Here is a 20,931-nt window from a genome sequence, read left to right as displayed (position 1 = left end):
TCCAGACCTGAATCCAATCGAGAATCTGTGGAAAGAACTGAAAACTGCTGTTCACAAATGCTCTCCATCCAACCTCACTGAGCTCGAGCTGTTTTGCAAGGAGGAATGGGAAAAAATGTCAGTCTCTCGATGTGCAAAACTGATAGAGACATACCCCAAGCGACTTACAGCTGTAATCGCAGCAAAAGGTGGCGCTACAAAGTATTAACTTAAGGGGGCTGAATAATTTTGCACGCCCAATTTTTCAGTTTTTGATTTGTTAAAAAAGTTTGAAATATCCAATAAATGTCGTTCCACTTCATGATTGTGTCCCACTTGTTGTTGATTCTTCACAAAAAAATACAGTTTTATATCTTTATGTTTGAAGCCTGAAATGTGGCAAAAGGTCGCAAAGTTCAAGGGGGCCGAATACTTTCGCAAGGCACAGTATTTCCTCCCAGGGTTCCATCTTGGATAATAACAGAGCGTCACTGTCAGTCAAGCTGCCAATGATGACCTTGTCTGCCATAAATGGCTGGTAGCTCATCTTTCTCTCTCTATGGTAGCTTGGAATATTTATTCCCAAAAGTTCTGAGTGATACACAAAATATAACATGGAAACATCACACCGTACATCAGAATAAAAGCAGAGCATTATATTTTATAAAATATAGAGCTTTAATTTATTAGTCAGCAACAACAATGGAAAGGGAAGAGAAAGTAATTTACACAAGTAATTACCATAACATCACCTCTGTGCATTGAATCTTAACTGATAGCAAAAAGAACACAAAAGAAATACAAAACCAAAAGAAAAAAAAGACACCATAAAATACCAAGAAATTGTACAATCATTTTTTTGCTGTAACACCCTGTTTTCAACTGGAGGAGAGTAACAGGGGCCGTCTGGTTTTATTCTGGGAATGAATACTATCCCATAGTGAAGCGTGGAAAAGAGAGCCTATCAATATCTGTCGGTACATTACACATAGTAATTCTCCTCCGTTCTGTTTTATGCTGCACTGAGGCTGTCCCTCATGTCTTCGCTGACGTTTGACCATACTGTACACTTGAAGAACAGAAAAACTACAACAGTTTTTTTTTGTTTCATAATTACAGTACAAATACATATTCATGCACACAATGAATATTTTGGTTATTGTCACAATGTTGTTACGATGTTTTGTTGTGTAAGGAGGACATTTATTTTTTTCACACCGGTAAATGAAAAGAGATGACTCTTAGTTTGAACCAACATGGCTGCTGAGTGAAAGTGATCTGGGCATTGCCATAGATTATCCATTATATTGATCAGATACTCCATTGACCTCTCTAACAATGAAAATAAATGCCTTCAAAAATGGAAGGTAGTTGGTAGGAGGCAATGTCAGGTGGGACCATTCTAGCCAATGAGAAGGCAGATACGATTGTGATACAAGGCACAACTCCGATACAAAGTGTTTTTTTTCTCAAAGTTGCCGGGAGGTGACGTGTCCTTCTTATATCAGTACATTCGTAACAACCTTAAGCATTGCGAAACTTCTGTTCGATCAAATAAGCCACAAGTAGCAAATAAGCCATTACATTTTTTGTTATCCAAATTCTACACTTTCTTTGACCTCCATACAAAAACTCTGCTTGGTGAGAGGAAAAAAATAAGAAAAAATGGCAGGTGAAGACAGATTTTGGGCCCAGTTATCCCTCTCGCTTCGCCTCTTCCGCTCTAGCATCGCTTGATCTCAAACTGAATTCTGCTTTGTTTTTGTTGACCAAAAGGAAATGTATTTGGCCAAAGTGTGCTAGGTTTGGCCCTGGCCAATGTTTTGAATATCTTATACCTTCCATAAGATTAAATTGAATAATTTGAAGGTAAGAGAATAATGCCCTTTGTGCACAACCTTGACCCTTTACTGTACTTCACACTCAGTCCCATTCGATGTTTAGATTGCAAAATATACCAAACAGAGCTCGTAGACTTCCTTAAAATATTTATTTGATAAGTATCTACAGTGTTTTTTTTCTCTTCTGAGTAAGTTTACTTTCTGATTCTCACAATGTCATTTACCACAATTTAGCTGCTGAAAGGTAAGGTTTTAATCCTTTTTTAATTCTTTGTTAAACAATCTATTCGATTGACCTGGCCATTCAATAATAACCTTGGTTTCAATCCCCCCCCCCCCTTCACGGACTCTGGTAATCTAGAGATGATTTCATGCATAGGCTACATGGCAACACTGTATTTTTAACAATTGGTTTGCCTGAGTTAATGGCACATACTGTACAGTGAGGAATAACCAATGAAGCCGAAAATAAATAGCATCAACCTATTAGGTGAGCCAATTATGCTTAGCAGCAACAGTATTCAACATAGTCATTTAGACAACAGGTTCACAGGGAGAATGGACAGCTAGCCAATGAGTGGGGCCATTTGTGCATCCTCTGAAATTGGAGTCAGGAGTCTTTGTCCTTATGCACGGATTGTGAGGTTACTGTATGTTCAAACACTTCCTGGTGAGCTGAGAATATGAGTATTGACATTTAGTCAAGGCAAACAAGAAACCATTATATCCCCATCTACCCCAACCCTCGGTTAACGTATCTGTTTACACAATGACCCCTTTCAGCTTACTACCAACAGAGTTTACATTCCAAACAGAGCTGTCAATGTCGAAAGATGGAAAGATTAAGATTTTTGTAATGACAGTAACAACAATAATACAATTAATAACAATAATACAATAACATTTACCCAAAAGGTACCTATACACAAAGAGCATTTTTCTATAAGTACAAAGAAATCCACAGAATGATACTATATACAACCTACAATAAATACTGTGTATCATATACTTTATTGTTGAAAGGGATGTGGGCTGTGTTTGTTTGTATGACTTGTTTTTTTCCCACTTCCATTTCTTTTATTTGTGGGTTTTGATTTTCTTTCACCTTGTCAGTCTCCTGAATTGAGTCTTTCCCAGTTTCCCTGGGGTGCGGTTGAAGTTTGGGAGAGTTGAGGGACCCCTCATGTCTCCACCTCCTCTTCGTCCTCTCCCTCACCGTGATGTCGGCGGTTGCGTGGTTTCTTCTGCTCCTTGAGCTCTTTCATGTCATTGGCCTTGATGGCTCCCATCATGGGGTCTCCCAGCTGCCAGTAGTCCTGACAGTACTGGTTAATCAGGCCCATCTCTGGCTGGCTCAGGATGGTCAGCAGGTCCTTGTACTGACCCGCGCTGGGCGTCCAAGCGCTGGACTGGAGAGCAGATGGCCCCAGTCCCCCACCCTCCACCAGGACGTTGTTGATGGCTCGGCCGGACAGGACCACCAGCTGCAGCTTGACCAGCGTGTGTTTGAAGTTCTTCTCTGTGGCCGTGCACTGGTAGACCCCGGAGTCTGAGGGCTGGAGAGAACGCAGCAGGAGACCTTGCTCTGTCTTCAGTACCCGCCCGTCAGAGCGCATCTGAGAGAGAGAGAGTTATGACTTGAATCTACAATGATGAAATGAGGCACGATGTAAAGCCAGGATAGTAACATCAGTGGAGAGGCCAAGCTGACAGCTAATCTCCTGTTCTTATTGGCAGCCCAGCACCACCAACCACCTACTATATCAATATATCAGTGTTATGTCTACCTGTACATTATTCCACTAACATGATCCACATTGATCTGCATTTAAATACGACAGTCAATTCCACTTCAATAAAAGTGCTCTAGTGATGTTTTCCATTGTCTCTCGATGTAATTCCTGAAACATATCCAAGAGTTTGATTAGCTGCTGACAGCTTTTATACCCAGAATCAGATGGATTGAGCAACAGCCCAGCCAATTGAGCCATACCAATGGGGAAAGGCAGTATCCAACCGAAAAGCCAAATAAAACAGACGTTACACTATAGCTTCACAGTAAACTTCAAGAATAGCCTCAGGGGGAGAAACTATGAGCAGGTCTTATGTTGTTTTATGGATGGGCCCTCCCTTTGGGTACTGGGACAGTTTGGGCTTTATCCCTTCAGGTTGAAAACCAACCACCTGGTTATCATATCTGTGTGGCTGTTATCTCTTTATTACAGTATTACATCAATACACTGACAACAGTAATACATCAATAGACTGACAACTTCAGCTTTCAGATGAAACATACTGTAGCCTGAGGAATACCCCTCAGCATCATTATGTAACAGAATGAGAAGTGCAGTCGACAGAGGGGAACATCATGTCCTTCCTGGGAGATTTACTCCTAAACTAATCCCACTTTATCTGAACAAGATCACATCCCCTGTCACGAAGTTGATGTATAGTTTGAATTACCTTACAATATGGGGATGAGGTAGGTATTTGGGTGGGCTATTTAAAGATGGGCTATGTACAACTGCAGCGATCAATTAGTTGCTCAGATAGCTGATGTTTAAAGTTAGTGAGGGAAATATAAGTCTCCAGCTTCAGCAAATTTTGCAATTCGTTCCTGTCATTGGCAGCAGAGAACTGGAAGGAAAGGCGGCCAAAGGAGGTGTTGGCTTTGGGGATGACCAGTGAGATATACCTGCTGGAGCGTGTGCTACGGGTGGGTGTTGTTATCGTGACCAGTGAGCTGAGATAAGGCGGAGCTTTACCTAGCATAGACTTATAGATGACCTGGAGCCAATGGGTCTAGCGTCGAATATGTAGCGAGGGCCAGCCGACTAGAGCATACAGGTCGCAGTGTTGGCATATAAGATATAATACATCTGGGCTCAATGGGCAGAGACTATAGATCGCAACAGTGTTTTGGGAAGAATACTAGTTTGAGTGATATTGTGTGTGTCATAGATGGCCGCTCACCTCTTTCCGGCGGTCACTGTTGTCCCTCTGCAGGTGCCACTTGATGGTGGCGTGGGGTGAACGGGCCTGGCACTCCAGGAAGGTACTGCTGCCCTCCACCCCATACTGCACCATCTCCAAGGTGTTCTTATTAGCTGAGAAAGACACCATGGCAATCATGTCCCACAAAGACAAAAAAATCCAGAAGAGCAATGTTTTATTTCATATCTATTTGATGAAAATGTTGCCGTGTGATGGCATAAATAAAGTCAATGAATGGATGAGATGTATTCACCGCCACTGAAAATCTCTACTCCATCCACCCTCTGGCACACACTGGTCTTACCATTGGAGTTGAAGCCCCTGCACTGCCGGATGGGGTTCCCGTACTTCACGTCCTGCCTCCGGCTGCGTCTAAAGGGGTCAGACCAGTATTCCCGAATAAGAGAAGAGAATAAATTACCATGCAAATGCAAAGCCATTCAACATTCCATAGAGTCAGTCAACAATCTGCCATAAAACATTGCATGCAGTAGTCATTCAACGGCCTATAGTATAGAGCTTTTCAACCATTCAACAATCCATATACCGGAAGCCATTCAACAATCTATAGAGCCAGCTAACAATCCATATACATCAACCATCCAATCTATAGAAACAATTCAACATTCTAAAGGGCCATTCAACAATCTATAGAGCCATTCAACAATCTATAGAGCCGTTCAACAATCTATAGAGCCATTCAACAATCTACACTATAAAGCCATTTACATTCTATAGAGCCATTCAACAATCTACAGTATAAAGCCATTTACAATCTATAGAGCCATTCTGAGCAGCTCATGCTGATGCTCACCTCTTCTGCGAGGTGGAGTAGCGAGAGCAGGACTTTCCGTCCCAGGCGCAGTAGGGGTCCCGGGCCAGGCAGCAGTCAGCACACGCCTCCCCATACACATCACAGCGGTGGAGGGCCAGGTGGGTCACACCAAGCTCAGAAGACACGTAGAGCTGTTGCTGTGAGAGTAGAACGCAAAGGAGGATGTGAGATCCCAGCTGGATAAAGTAGGGGAATATCCAATATTTACCACAGATCAAGTCACAGTGCAGAGGGTTACAGTGGGCCAAGAGTCGGTCAAAGCTATAACAATGTAATGTGATAATATAACTATTAAAACACATGTAAATATAGTTTGCTACTTGGAAGAGTTGCGAGCACACTGGGAGAGCTCATCTTTACTGTATAACTAAGATTTCCATTGTCCCAGGACAATGCACCGTCAGCTTTTACGATCAGCTGTTTTGAATTCATCATTCTTGTCAGCCTGTGTAAAATTGTAACCCTTTCTAAGAAGGATGTCATGTCATGTATCCAAGGCCAACTATTTTAACCACAGTGAAAGACAACACTAACTTAATGCGTTTACCATATCTCTCTTTTTATTGTTTTGACCAGACTGCAGGCATTCTATGAATTGTGAAGGGAAACATTAGTTACAGAGCTTCATATAGGTAGCTCATGGCATTCTTAAATCATTTCCCTTCATTTAATTCACTCCCTCCTCTTTATCCTACGAAATATACACTATCGTTCAAAAGCTTGGGGTCACTTAGAAATGTCCTTATTTTTGAAAGAAAAACTTTTTTTTGTCCATTAAAATAACGTCAAATTGATCAGAAACACAGTGTAGACATTGTTAATGTTGTAAATGACTATTATAGCAGGAAACGGCTGATTTGTAATGGAATATCTACACAGGCGTACAGAGGCCCATTATCAGCAACCATCACTCCTGTGTTCCATGGCACGGTGTGTTAGCTAATGCAAGTTTATCATTTTAAAAGGCTAATTGAAACCATTTTACAATGATGTTAGCACAGCTGAAAACTGGTGTTCTAATTTAAGAAGCAATAAAACTGATAATCTTTAGACGAGTTGTGTATCTGGAGCATCAGCATTTGTGGGTTCAATCACAGGCTCAAAATGGCCAGAAACAAAGAACCTCCTTCTTAAACTCGTCAGTCTATTCAGTTATTTACAACATTAACAATGTCTACACTTGTATTTCTGATCAATTTGATGTTATTTTAATGGACAAAAAAAAGTGTTTTACTTTTAAAAAATAAGGACATTTCTCAGTGATTTCTAAGTCTATTAGGTAAGCTTATACATGCTTACCCTTTTGGACGAAATCTTCATGGTTGTAATTGGAGTTGAAACCTGGAATGTGGAGACAATGCATTGATGGGTCTTCTAAAGTATCTTTATTGAAAATAGACGTGGATATAGGCAGAGAGAGAGAGAGAGACAGAAGAAAGACAGTGAGTGCTCACCTTGAACACCTCAACCTCCTCCAGGACCAGTTCTTCAGTCTGCAGGTCGTCTTTGGGCAGAACAATCACCTTCTGAACCGTCCCCCTGTCTGTGGCCCAGGGAAACACCTGAGAGTTAATATCACTACACACACCTACTGTGGCTTGACACTACCCTGCTTATGTAAAGGTTCATCCTCACTGCTCATTCCATCAGGCTTTACACTTCAGTACTCTTCACCTCTTTCAGACAGCTCTCTCTCAGTGTTCACCTTTGTGCTCCCCTATATGAACATCATCTCTTTCACTTGCTTAGTACTGCATGTCAACTGGCATAACGTTCTCCTCTTCCTCCCTGCGCCCCGTTCTACAGGAGCCAGGAGGTAGGAATTTCCCCCCAGACAGCCCAGCCGCGCCCCAACAGAATGGCATGTTTGATTTCTGCACCCAGGCATTCCTGAGTGCAGGATACCTGAGATTTATTATGACTCTCAATGTGCCCCAACGCAGCGATGAATGCGTGCTCCTGACGGCGGCTCAAAGGAGAGACATTCCACTGACTCCCGGCACAGTGGAGCACGGTGCACTCGTATAAAAACCCTTTAGTCTCCAAGAGATGCAGAGCAGAACAAAGACGGCACACTAAAGGGATAATGCGCGTAGGGGAGGAAAAAAAACGTAAAATCTCTACTGCTGCACTATGCTGGTGGTGAGATTAGTATAATGGATTTCATTACTGTAACCCCCCACCTCCATTCCCCCTCCTCTCACCCATTCCCCCTGACCTGCAGGTAGAGACCTCAAAAGCTTTTACTTCAAGTGAATGACACAAAGGACGACCCTGTTTATTGGTTAAACATTCATTTTGACAAAAAGGGGGTCAGAAGCTTTTCTCCTGGTGATAAATGATCATGAGAAAGACACCAGGTCCATCTGGCGGAGTATTTGTACAAAGAGTTATAGAAAGTAACGCTAATGTGACTTTATGTAGGCCTACTTTATTTCACGTGAATATAAACCAGTGACGACTCACCAGTTCCCAGGAACAGCACTTCATAGTTCCCGTCTGCGGCGGCCACCTGGTCCACAGTGATGGTGGTGAACTCGTAGTCCACGTTGGTCCGGACCACCAGGGGGCGCTTGTGCATTGGGTACACTGCATTGTACATGTTGGGGTGGTTCCTCATGAAGTTGATGACTTCGTCTGGGTAGTCTTTGGTGGACTTCATGTTGGGGGTGAACGTTCCACCTGGGCACTGTGGTTGAAAATGAAACAAGCATTAAAACTTTGCCTCTCACCACAGAAACAACAACAACCACTTATCCACAGCATCAACATGGGAGACATGAGGACTCTTATAGCAGGAGAACACGGCTATGGAGGCTAATGTTTGTGTCCTGCTTGACAGACAGACGGTTTCTATTTAAAGTCTAAGTGTCTCTTATGCCAGCGTGGTTTGGTATTAACACTCATGGCCATGGGAGGGTGAGGCTCACCGTCCCAGGTCGAGGGTAGGGGATCTTCCCAGTGTAGGCGACCCACTGGTAGTTGGGCCCTTCTTTGTGGGCGAAGGGCCCATTGAAGACCTGGCGGATGTCTGCCATGGAGTAGACACACACTGCTGAGCCCCTAAACACTGAGCTGTGTGGAGAGGGGAGAGACAGACAGCTCATCGGGTTAAGAACTGAAACAACTAATAGGGACACCATATGACAACGAAAGTGTATTTAAATAATTATTCTTCAATGTTTCTAATAAAAGTTTCTGAAAACAAGTTTGACCACTCACCCCGAGACGGAAAAGACTCCGTAGATAACAGGATTCTTGGTGTCCTGGGTCGGCTGTATGTAAACGTCTCCTTAAAGAGATACACAGCAAGAATCACGTCAGTGCAAAGAGAAGGTAGTATTTACAGAGGTCCAGTCAATCCACCTTTCGCTTTTCACACCTTTTGGCAAAACCTGAACTCCCATCAGAACAGCTCTGCTCTTAGGGATGTCAAACAGGAGGAGCAAATGCACACAGTGTCTCTTTCCTCTCCTCTTTTAGAGGGCAGCTCAGAGGCACGCATTTCATTTCTCTTTATCATCACATGAATCGTTTCTATTTCACTTTGACCTGCGTTGCTGGAGCTCAGAGCTCAACATTTTCACTGTACCCTGTGATTAGACCTGCAACACTACATGTAGCGATTCAACTTCTAATCTAAATCTAATGTCAAGCTTTGTGTTGCTTGAAGACGTTGTGTGACCGGACCACAATCATGCAGGGGTGGCAGGTGGTTAGAGTGTTAGATCGATCGTGCTAGATCGAATCCCCGAGCTGACAAGGTAAAAATCTGTCGTTCTGCCCCTGAACAAGGCAGTTAACCCACTGTTCCTAGGCCATCATGGTAAACAAGAATTTTGTTCTGAACTGACTTGCCTAGTTAAATAAAAAATGCGGTGGGCTTGATGCAATTGGAGATAAACTAGCCTAGCAGTGAGGATGGGGTCAAAATGAAAGGAGGAGAAGATGTGGCTTGCCTTTTCCTCCAGGGCTGCACGACTGACATCCATCATACTGCTGACAGAAACAGGAAGGGTAAGCCCATGACACATCTTTACAGAGCAACAGGAAACTAACAGAGACAAACGTCCACAGGATTCCTCCCTAGGCCAAGATGAAGGCTACAGTACTGTCTGTACAGTACACAATATGATAAAACAAAGACAAAGTGCTTCAGAGACCACACCTTTGAACAGTAAGCATTCTATCCAGTAGCGGATATTCCCAACTGAACCCAGAGGGTAATGAAACTCATTATTGAGCATCTATGTTTGCAGAACAATTAATAGAAAATACCAAACTGGGACACCATGTAAAGCTATATAGCAATGAAACCCACACAGTCGCCTGAGGTGTCTAGGTTTGAGTGAGACAACATGATTGCTGTGTCACCTGAGAGTTTTCTCCGGAATCTGAGTTATTTAATACGTGACGAACAGACACTTTCCACTTCCGGTGTCCAAGGTTGGAAGGGGTGGCAGTTGGGCTTTGTTCTAAGCCCTAGATTAGGGGTGTCAAACTCAATCCTAGTGTCTGCTGGTTTTTGGTTTTTCCTTTCAATTAAGCCCTACACAACCAGGTGAGGGTAGTTCTTTACTAATCAGTGACCTTAATGAATCAAATCAAGTACATTGGAGGAGCGAAAACCTGCAGACATTCCCCCCGTGGAATAAGTTTGAAACGTGCCTTAGAGGACGATGAAATCATACCTCACATGCCTCTGGGGGTCCCAGAGAGAAACTCCAACCAATGTATTTCTGGTTGGAGCCCAGGTGGCTGCAGAAGGAGACCTACTTTAGATCTGATTGGCCTCCGGCCAATAGTGATTGTCTCTCCTTGCTGGCCTGCTTTCTGACTGGCCCACATTCTCCTCTCAGGAGTCACATCCACCTCACAGAACAGAACTCAATAGTAAGTCAGACTACTTGTGTGCAGTAGGGAAATGGCCATTGGCCAGAGGATAAAGACACTGCATGTCTACATGCAAGAGCCTGTGAGAACTCAAATTGAAAGCATTATCATGCAATGGACTCCAATGAGACATATGATAAATTCTGCTAGTCTACAATTCTTCCTTTTGCTTAGACTGGGCACATTGTTATTCACTAGGATTAGCAATTCGACATACTTAATATAATACAGAGAGAAAGGCTGTCAGGGTTGTCATATAACAGATGAGCCCCACCAAGAAACACAGCTGTTCCACTACAGGAAGTGATGAATCAGATACCGTAGACTACACTGCAATCACAAACAGCCAGAAAACCAGAGCTATCATTAGCTCAATACAGTTGTCTGTTCGAGTCTGTTGTCTCCCAAAAATGTTATTATTATTATGAAAAAAGCTACTTGATTTGAAATTGAAATATTCTGACAGGGCAGAGAAGAGTTGGCAACAGGAAGGCTTCTCACGTGCATGTTAGTAAGAGCTGTGAGTGAATCCAGACTCCAAACTGCCCTTTCACCTTCCTACTTTTGCAAGGCAATAAAAATCCTGTCTTAACATTTTTCGTTTCCTCAAAAGTATGAATGCATTTTTCCTAGAGCTTAGCGTGATATTGCCCTCTACCTCTCCCCCTTCTCTTTCAGTCTTTCTTTCCCTCTACCACTCTTGTTCATCTCTCATAAAGTCTTCTCTGTGAAATCCATGCGCAGGTACCTGCGGATTGTTGAAGCAGTGAGATTGATTAGAGTAGCTTCAAAAGTGTAAATATTGTTGATGCTCAATTTCATGCAATGCACTTCCTTATTTATATAAAACCATACAATCTAAACCTTTACAGTATCAATTTCTATAATTGCTTTGCATTATTCATTTTGACATAGAATACAAGCACATGTGCCTGGATAAGGGCCTCTACCTTGTGTTTCAATTTACTGGGGGTCATTTAGGTGCAAGTTCTCAAGTAGAGCCAAATCTTTAACTCTTCTCAACTGTAAAACTCTCTGGGTCTCTGGCGTCCGAAGGTAACAGCAGTCACACATAAAACTGTTGCCACACAAGGAATACAGCTGGGCTGGAAGGCTCATCAAAGTTCACAATAATTACCCCAAGGTCCTCTTTACTTTACTACTACACTAATAGAGAGTGAAAATGTAAGTTCATCTGTTCTCTTTATCCAGGCACATACCATAACTCCACCGCCACCATGGGGCACTCTGTTGAAAACGTTGACATCTGCCAACGGCTCGCCCACACGACACCATACGACACTTTGGTCTGCGGTTGTGAGGCCTGTTGGATGTACTGACCAATTCTCTAAAACAACGTTGGAGGAGGCTTATGGTAGAGAAATTAAAATGTAATTATCTGGCAACAGCTCTGGTGGACATTCCTGCAGTCAGCATGCGAATAGCACACTCCCTCAAAACTTGAGACATGTGTGGCATTGTGTTGTGTGACAAAACTGCACACTTTAGAGTGGGCTTTATTGTGCAAAGCACAATGTGCACCTGTGCAATGATAATGCTGTTTAATCAACTAATTCTTGATGTGTTAGACCTGTCAGGTCGATGGATTATTTTGTCTCACTAACAGGGATGTACACATTTGTGCAAAACATTTGAGAGAAATAAGCTTTTTGTGCATATGGAACATTTCTGGGATCTTTTATTGCAGCTCATGAAACGGGGTGGGACCATCACGTTGCATTTATATTTTTGTTCAGTGTAGAAGGCACATAGAACTTGTTGCCCTGCAGTACTGGAGTAATCCTTCCATCCTTATTCTCCCCTGTCAACACCACAACCCGAGCATGGACCGACAGATGTAGGATCTTCATTGGATCACTCCTTTGTTGCTGAGAATTTTTGTGGCACAGCAGGAACTGCAAACTTGTAGTGCATTCAAGGTTTAAAAAGACTGTCATTTCCACTTTAAAATGTCAGCCCTAACACCCCCTACAAAATACACTACATGACAGAAAGTATGTAGACACCTGTTCGTCAAACATCTCATTCCAAAATCATGGGTTTTGGAATGAGATGTTCGACGAGGCGGAGTTAGTCCCCCTTTTGCTGCTATAACAGCCTCCACTCTTCTGGGAAGGCTTTTCACTAGATGTTGGAACATTGCTGCAGGGACTTGCTTCCATTCATCCACAAGAGCATTAGTGAGGTCGGACACTGATGTTGGGCGATTAGACCTGGCTCGTAGTCCGCATTCCAATTAATCCCAAAGGTGCTCGGTGGAGTTGAGGTCAGGGCTCTGAGCAAGCCAGCATCCCGGAGTCACCTCTTCACTGTTGGCATTGAGACTGGTGTTTTGCGGGTACTATTAAATTAAGCTGCCAGTTGAGGACTTGTGAAGCGTCTGTTTCTCAAACTAGACACTCTAATGTACTTGTCCTCTTGCTCAGTTGTGCACCAGGGCCTTCCACTCCTCTTTCTATTCTGGTTAGAGACAGTTTGCTCTGTTTTGTGAAGGGAGTAGTACACAGCGTTGTACGAGATCTTCAGTTTCTTGGCAATTTCTCGCATGGAATAGCCTTCATTTCTCAGAACAAGAATAGACTGACGAGTTTCATAAGAAAATTATTCTTTTCTGGCCATTTTGCACCTGTAATCGAACCCCCAAATGCTGATGCTCCAGATACTCAACTAGTCTAAAGAAGGCCAGTTTTATTGCTTCTTTAATTAGATCAACAGTTTTCAGCTGTGCCAACATAATTGCAAAAGGGTTTTCGAATGATCAATTAGCCTTTTAAATGATAAACTTGGATTAGCTAACACAACATGCCATTGGAACACAGGAGTGATGGTTGCTGATAATGGGCCTCTGCACCCCTATGTAGATATTCCACTAAAAATCAGCTGTTTCCAGCTACAATTTGATGTTGTTTTAAAGGACAAGTGCTTTCAAAAACAAGGACATTTCTAATTGACCCCAAACTTTTGAATGGTAGTGTACATATACAGTGCCTTGCGAAAGTATTCGGCCCCCTTGAACTTTGCGACCTTTTGCCACATTTCAGGCTTCAAACATAAAGATATAAAACTGTATTTTTTTGTGAAGAATCAACAACAAGTGGGACACAATCATGAAGTGGAACGACATTTATTGGATATTTCAAACTTTTTTAACAAATCAAAAACTGAAAAATTGGGCGTGCAAAATTATTCAGCCCCCTTAAGTTAATACTTTGTAGCGCCACCTTTTGCTGCGATTACAGCTGTAAGTCGCTTGGGGTATGTCTCTATCAGTTTTGCACATCGAGAGACTGAAATTTTTTCCCATTCCTCCTTGCAAAACAGCTCGAGCTCAGCAAGGTTGGATGGAGAGCATTTGTGAACAGCAGTTTTCAGTTCTTTCCACAGATTCTCGATTGGATTCAGGTCTGGACTTTGACTTGGCCATTCTAACACCTGGATATTTTTATTTTTGAACCATTCCATTGTAGATTTTGCTTTATGTTTTGGATCATTGTCTTGTTGGAAGACAAATCTCCGTCCCAGTCTCAGGTCTTTTGCAGACTCCATCAGGTTTTCTTCCAGAATGGTCCTGTATTTGGCTCCATCCATCTTCCCATCAATTTTAACCATCTTCCCTGTCCCTGCTGAAGAAAAGCAGGCCCAAACCATGATGCTGCCACCACCATGTTTTACAGTGGAGATGGTGTGTTCAGGGTGATGAGCTGTGTTGCTTTTACGCCAAACATAACGTTTTGCATTGTTGCCAAAAAGTTCCATTTTGGTTTCATCTGACCAGAGCACCTTCTTCCACATGTTTGGTGTGTCTCCCAGGTGGCTTGTGGCAAACTTTAAACGACACTTTTTATGAATATCTTTAAGAAATGGCTTTCTTCTTGCCACTCTTCCATAAAGGCCAGATTAGTGCAATATACGACTGATTGTTGTCCTATGGACAGAGTCTCCCACCTCAGCTGTAGATCTCTGCAGTTCATCCAGAGTGATCATGGACCTCTTGGCTGCATCTCTGATCAGTCTTCTCCTTGTATGAGCTGAAAGTTTAGAGGGACGGCCAGGTCTTGGTAGATTTGCAGTGGTCTGATACTCCTTCCATTTCAATATTATTGCTTGCACAGTGCTCCTTGGGATGTTTAAAGCTTGGGAAATATTTTTGTATCCAAATCCAGCTTTAAACTTCTTCACGACAGTATCTCGGACCTGCCTGGTGTGTTCCTTGTTCTTCATGATGCTCTCTGCGCTTTTAACGGACCTCTGAGACTATCACAGTGCAGGTGCATTTATACGGAGACTTGATTACACACAGGTGGATTGTATTTATCATCATTAGTCATTTAGGTCAACATTGGATCATTCAGAGATCCTCACTGAACTTCTGGAGAGAGTTTGCTGCACTGAAAGTAAAGGGGCTGAATAATTTTGCACGCCCAATTTTTCAGTTTTTGAGTTGTTAAATTTTTTTTAAATATCCAATAAATGTCGTTCCACTTCATGATTGTGTCCCACTTGTTGTTGATTCTTCACAAAAAAATACAGTTTTATATCTTTATGTTTGAAGCCTGAAATGTGGCCAAAGGTCGCAAAGTTCAAGGGGGCCGAATACTTTCGCAAGGCACTGTATAATCCACAAAATAATTCACATTTCCTGTTGCCGCAGGATTACTTTCCTGCTGTAGCAAACTGGCTCAAATGAAGATCCTACACCTGTATTTAGACCAGACATTATAACCCATCAGTAAACTGGAGACTTGGCATGGAGCTCACCTATACCCAGTTAAACACATGCACTTCCTGGGGGTACAGTGCCTGGCAGGAGTGGGCAGTGGCCACTGGCATCAGGTCTGTCTGACCTTTGCTTCCTAGTTCGGGACGTACTGTATGGATGTACTGCATGGACAGCCTGTTGCTAAGCTGCGTCTGCACTGTTCATTAGGAGACTGCAACAGCCCGTGTCTTTACACATTTACAGCTTTATTAAAGTACTATCCTGAACGGTGCACTGTACATGTGAACCAGTGCCAGCTCTCCACACTCCTCTAAACCCAGTGTGCACGGCATGCCTGTGTCAATACTGAGCCGACTAATAAAGACACAAAGTAGTTTATAACCGTAGAGTACGCTGCTCACGGTTTGGATATCCTTTCATTTACTTAGGCAAAATGGTTATATAGCACCAGTAGCTGGGTTTACATACAATTGCCACAGATTTTCATGCAAACATTCTAAAAATCTGTGCATTTTCCAACCAGTGGTGTGTTTCCACCAAACGGACTTGTTGCAGATAAAGAATCAGTGTGTGATGACGTAGTGCACACAAAATGTACTTCTTCGCTTCCTTGTACTTAATAAAAATCTGAAGTTCAATGTGTTTCCATTGCATTTTAAACTCTACCAATAGTTTAGTCACTGTTGCACAAAACTGTAACTGTTGCATTAAACTGTTGCATTAAATAGAAATGTGCCTACTGGCGAGGCATGTGCGCTCTAGCCCAGGGTCCCCCCCCCCCCCCCCCCCCCCCCCCCATTATTGGAAAGGAGATCAAGATCACTGTGCACTTTCCTCTCTGTAACTTATTTCATATTTAGCCTAATAGGCTGCATGGTTTCCCGAGTCGTAGTGGGAGGAATACAGACCATGTCTGTATTCCGTGACTCCAAGTTGACTTCGATATGATAGTTGTTATATCAATATTTTGCGCATTTAATTTCACCGACCATGTTGAACTAACAAATGGTCTGTCGGCATTTATAAAGTTGTACCAAAACGTACTGTTTCCATCGCAGCTTTAGTGATTTTATTTTAATACACGGTATGACTTAACTCGCATAAAAACTTTGGATGGAAACGTTACTGAGAGAGAAAAAAACTTGCAAGACTAATGCACACGCAAGCAGAATGAATCAACCATAACCTACACCGTAGTTCAATTAGGCATAATGCAAGAGTGCACTCTGGGACTATAAACAGAGGTCAAATAGAAAGCAACACAAGCTTTTCATTCTTGAGGTTAGAACTTGCCTACTGTAGGCTCGGTCTTAGAATAATCAGAACTCTTATCATTCCAACATTCTATTTGGAAGCAGTGAGAAAGAGATAGAAAGACATGGTAATGGGCTTGACAGTCCTGCCTGGCTACTTGATCTGTCTGCCACGAGGCAGCAAGCCCCTCATATCCAGTCTATGACAGGATGGGAGTGCTTCCCAGACACCTTTTACTGCACAGCAAGGAAAAAGGAGCCTTTTGTTTGAGACATCTTGAAAGAAAATAACAACTATAGTACCGGAGTGTGCGCAATTCCCATTACAGCATGCCGTATGGGCCACAGGAGGATTGAGAGGAGGTTGTGTAATGGAAGAGGCTGCCATATGGTGCAGAGACTGGGCTGTGTGCAGTGCAGCGCAGTGTAGTCAGGCACTTGTCAGGTGGTGGTATGCAGAGCTAAAACTGGCCTTAGATGAGCCTGGTTGGATAGTGCAAGCAGGGTTATGAAAGACAGGCAACACCAACTAGTTCCTCTATCAAGGGTGGGCATTTCCAGTCCTCAGGGGCCTGATTAGTGTCACAGTTTTGCCCCAGCCCCAGATAACACACCTGACTCCAATAATCACCTAATCAGGGTCTTCAGTTTAGAATGCAATATGATTAATCAGCTTTAGGGGATGGAGAAAAAGTGTGACACCATTCAGGCACCCGAGGATTGGAGTTGCCCACCTCTGCAACTGGTCTGGAGTCAATTCCACCACCATCATCTTTAACTGGTCTCTATTTGACACAGTTTTAATACAGATGAGAAACCTCAAGATATTCAACAGGCTGTCTGGTTCCTCGTTCCTTACTTTGATGTGGATCGCGGATGAAACCACAGTAAAGGGGAGGAAGGAGAACTCACGGAGCTCGTCGAAGTGCGTCTCAATCCCGTCGGCTCCCGGCACTGAGCAGATGAGCCGTGCCTTCAGGAAAGTGCTCCACTTGTTGACCAGGCAGCAGTGTCCACCATCATCATTCTGCAGAGAGGGGGAGAAAACACAGTCTTCATCACACACACACTCACATCCTCTGTCCAAAAACAAACAGGTGGAGCCACCCACATACATTGTACATATTTTAAAAAGCAGGCCGGTTTTGAGAGCGGCCCTGCAAAACGTTGAGAAATGCTTAGATGTGGGGGGATGAGATGGTAAACACTGTCTCCTCTTATTTAGAGCCTCTCCCATCTGTCATGGAGCAGGGCCAAATTCCAGTCTAGTGAGGGACAGTCAAACCCAGTAGATGTGATTTAGAGGTTTCCTCCTCCTTAACCAACACATTCTCCTTCAGGCACGTTCCACTTTGATGGGGAAAACACACTGCCGTGTCATATATTGAAAAAATATTGCTGTAGCAAATTGTTTTCACCACATATAACATTTTAATACCCACATGACTGTTGTAGGCCTGTACATACTGCACACTACCTTCTACACACATGTATTTGGAATAAATCCCTAAATGGGATTTGAAATTGTTTTCACTCCATTTTTAGAGCAACTACGCTGTACAGTTGTTCATGTTTTGGGGTATGAGGAGTGTATAGAGCCAATAAAGTGACTGGCATTAAGAGCATCCAGATGTGTATGGAAGTGAGAATGATAGAACAGCATCCCTGGGGACCAGTGTAAAAAACATTGAGAGGGGAATGAGTGTTTGTGTGCAGGGTCACTGCCTCACCCATTCAAATAAACACAGTGGTGAGCTGTGGAAGAACTGGAGCATGGTGACTAACTGAATAAACACTACGCTCTCCATGTTTGTAAGCTAAGCCCAGAAAGATGCATCCTAAGCTCCAAGTATACCCTACAGGGGACAAACACATTCCCTGTTATTCGTTTTTGCTGTTCTTCTCAATTTGTAGCTCTGGGGGTAGAAGGTCAGGGCCGTGCTTTTATTAAGACAGTGTGTGGTTAATTACCACAGGCACTAGAGAATAATGATGTCGAAGGGCTGCTGGGCTGGTTTAGAGGCTCTGGACTTTACCAAGCTGTTAACTGAATACCTAATATACTACATCCTTTAGAGTTTTTTAAGACTACCAGTCAGGAGAGGTCAGAGGATCATGGGGTCTTAGGTCAGAGTACCATCTCATGGACAGAGGCATGCATTGTACACAGGAAGGTTAAATAGACATGTGGATTTCAGCGAGTTGGTGTTAGACTAACACAAGTAGTTCCACACCCAGGAAGTCCCGACAAAACTGGTTCCTTTCCCTTTCTTAAAGAAACTAGGGTTTATTTGTCATGTTGTGCATGTCACATGTACTGTTACTTGACAGTTCTGAGGTGAACGTGGCCTCATTATTAATACACTCCATTCTGAGGCTGTGCTCACCAGGCAGATCCGACCGATGCGGGCCTGAGTCACGGGACTCTGGCCCATCTCAGCAGACGTCTCACGGAAGAAGAAGTAAAGCTTGTCGTCATTCCTCTCTGCGCTGTCAGGGATGAGCTGCACATGGACAAAGGACGGGTCTGGAAGAAGGAGAGAGAGAAGGAGTGCGAGAAGCTTAGGAGGAGATACATTTCACTGAACATCTGGTTAATATCATTTACAAACTGTCTGCATTCCGTGTTTAATAAAGGATTCGATTTTGTAAACATGAACATGATTAAACTTTTCAATAGTTTCGGCTCACATGTTGACAAATGGCACTTTCAAATCCGTGCCATCCCATGCATAAATTACAGCACAGTAGTCTTAATAGCATAGACAAGCTCTTGTATAACACATATCTCGAGTGCCAAAGAAGCCATTTATTTATTTACCATTTAACCATCTGGAGTTATACTGGTCTGTACGCATGGCGGTCTGTTTCCCAGTACGGAAGATGGCAGAGTCTGTTCCCATGAAGTCAATGTAGACCCCAGCATAGAGTTCACCGTCTGAGAGAAAAGGAAAAGAGAGACGGAAGGACAGAGGGAGAGAGAGAGAGAGAGAGAGAGAGAGAGAGAGAGAGAGAGATTAAATCGGCTGAGCCAAATACTTTTGACTCTTTGATATAAAGCCAGCCACACCCTTGGCATGAAGGACTGAGGCTCTCCTTACGCAGAACCCCCCACCCCCATAATTAAACCTTTAGTCCCTGGCAGGTCCCCTGACAGGACCCTAGTGCCCAATACCTCAGGGCTTTCCATCCCCTACGTCCAGATACATATCTTTAGACTGTCATCATCACGGTGCCTGTGTAAAAGACATCTTTAGCACATAATGTGGACAAAGACAGATGAACAACACACATTATATTACACAATCATACATAAGGAGGATTGCACGGTTTGCCACTAACCAGGCCTTTTAAAGTTATGTACAGAGAAGGAGGACCATAGTCTTGTTAGTCCGTGGGGAGGCTGGGTGTTGGTCCTTCAGTTGCTGGTTGGGCCTCATATTGTTTTATTTTGTTCTACTGTATTATTGACTATGTTTTGTTTATTCCATGTGTAACGCTGTGTTGTTGTATGTGTCGAATTGCTCTGCTTTATCTTGGCCAGGTCGCAGTTGCAAAGGAGAACTTGTTCTCAACTAGCCTACCTGGCTAAATAAAGGTGAAATATATATATTAAATATGACAGCAGGTGTCTCAGCATGCATTTGACAGCTACGGGGAGTTCTCAAGGGTGGGGTTATCAGGACAACGGGCTCAGGGCAAACGGATCAACAACTAAACTACTAGTATATACTAACTAGCAGTTAGTACAGGCAGTTTTGTAATACCTGTGGCAATCGAAAACGCCTAAACTGCCAAAACCTGCCAAACCAGAGGCCACCTCACTAAGATATAACTTTACCCTGCGAGAGACACGCATTGGCAGGCAACAACCAATTTTGTCATAATAGCTGAGTGATTCAAGACTTAATTTGCTAGAATGGATGCGAAACTGGACAACAACCACACTCTAGTTACTTCTCAAGGCGGATCGTCAACCTTGAAGCAGCTGCTGAAAATACCTGGGTCTAAACACTAGAAACGTCAAGCTGAAGAGAGACATTGAAATGCAATTTAAAAATATATAATCTTTATTTAATTAGGCAAGTCAGTTAAGAACAAATTCTTATCTACAATGACAGCCTACCCCAGCCAAACGAGGCAGACGCTGGGACAATTGTGCACCGCCCTATGGAACTCCCAATCACAGCCGGAAATGATGCTGTCTGGATTTGAACCAGGTACTGCACTGATACCTCTTGCACTGGGTTGCATTATCTTAGACCACTGCAACACTCCACTACCCTAATGGTGAGGGTAATGGACCTAGACGGGCGCAGTAGGAACCAGAATGTGAGGATTGTGAATTTACCCGAAAAGACAGAAATGGACACACATCCCACTGCTTTTTTCTCC

General features: G+C 43.1%; 1 protein-coding gene across 4 annotated transcripts in view; it reads right to left on the bottom strand.

Moving 5' to 3' along the window:
- Positions 1 to 636: 636 nt before the first annotated feature.
- Positions 637 to 20,931, bottom strand: part of sema3fb (sema domain, immunoglobulin domain (Ig), short basic domain, secreted, (semaphorin) 3Fb) — a 93,262-nt gene continuing 72,967 nt past the window's right edge. For 2 of the 4 annotated variants that reach the window (XM_021609471.2, XM_021609474.2), the window contains 12 exons: positions 19,358 to 19,474; positions 18,924 to 19,063; positions 17,449 to 17,563; positions 8,872 to 8,941; positions 8,580 to 8,724; positions 8,116 to 8,338; positions 7,104 to 7,192; positions 6,949 to 6,990; positions 5,629 to 5,786; positions 5,119 to 5,201; positions 4,794 to 4,927; positions 637 to 3,436 (listed from right to left, as the gene is read on the bottom strand). In XM_021609471.2, coding sequence (XP_021465146.2) covers positions 3,002 to 3,436; positions 4,794 to 4,927; positions 5,119 to 5,201; positions 5,629 to 5,786; positions 6,949 to 6,990; positions 7,104 to 7,192; positions 8,116 to 8,338; positions 8,580 to 8,724; positions 8,872 to 8,941; positions 17,449 to 17,563; positions 18,924 to 19,063; positions 19,358 to 19,474 — 1,751 coding nt within the window. In that variant the 3' untranslated portion in view covers positions 637 to 3,001. The remainder of the gene's footprint in view (positions 3,437 to 4,793; positions 4,928 to 5,118; positions 5,202 to 5,628; positions 5,787 to 6,948; positions 6,991 to 7,103; positions 7,193 to 8,115; positions 8,339 to 8,579; positions 8,725 to 8,871; positions 8,942 to 17,448; positions 17,564 to 18,923; positions 19,064 to 19,357; positions 19,475 to 20,931) is intronic. The other 2 variants (XM_021609472.2, XM_021609475.2) reach the window with 1 other exon arrangement.

This window comes from Oncorhynchus mykiss, chromosome 7, assembly GCF_013265735.2.
Source record: "Oncorhynchus mykiss isolate Arlee chromosome 7, USDA_OmykA_1.1, whole genome shotgun sequence".
Classification (NCBI taxonomy): domain Eukaryota; kingdom Metazoa; phylum Chordata; class Actinopteri; order Salmoniformes; family Salmonidae; genus Oncorhynchus; species Oncorhynchus mykiss.
The sequence above is the reverse complement of the archived record's forward strand: the minus strand, read 5'-3'. Positions and strand labels throughout refer to the sequence as shown.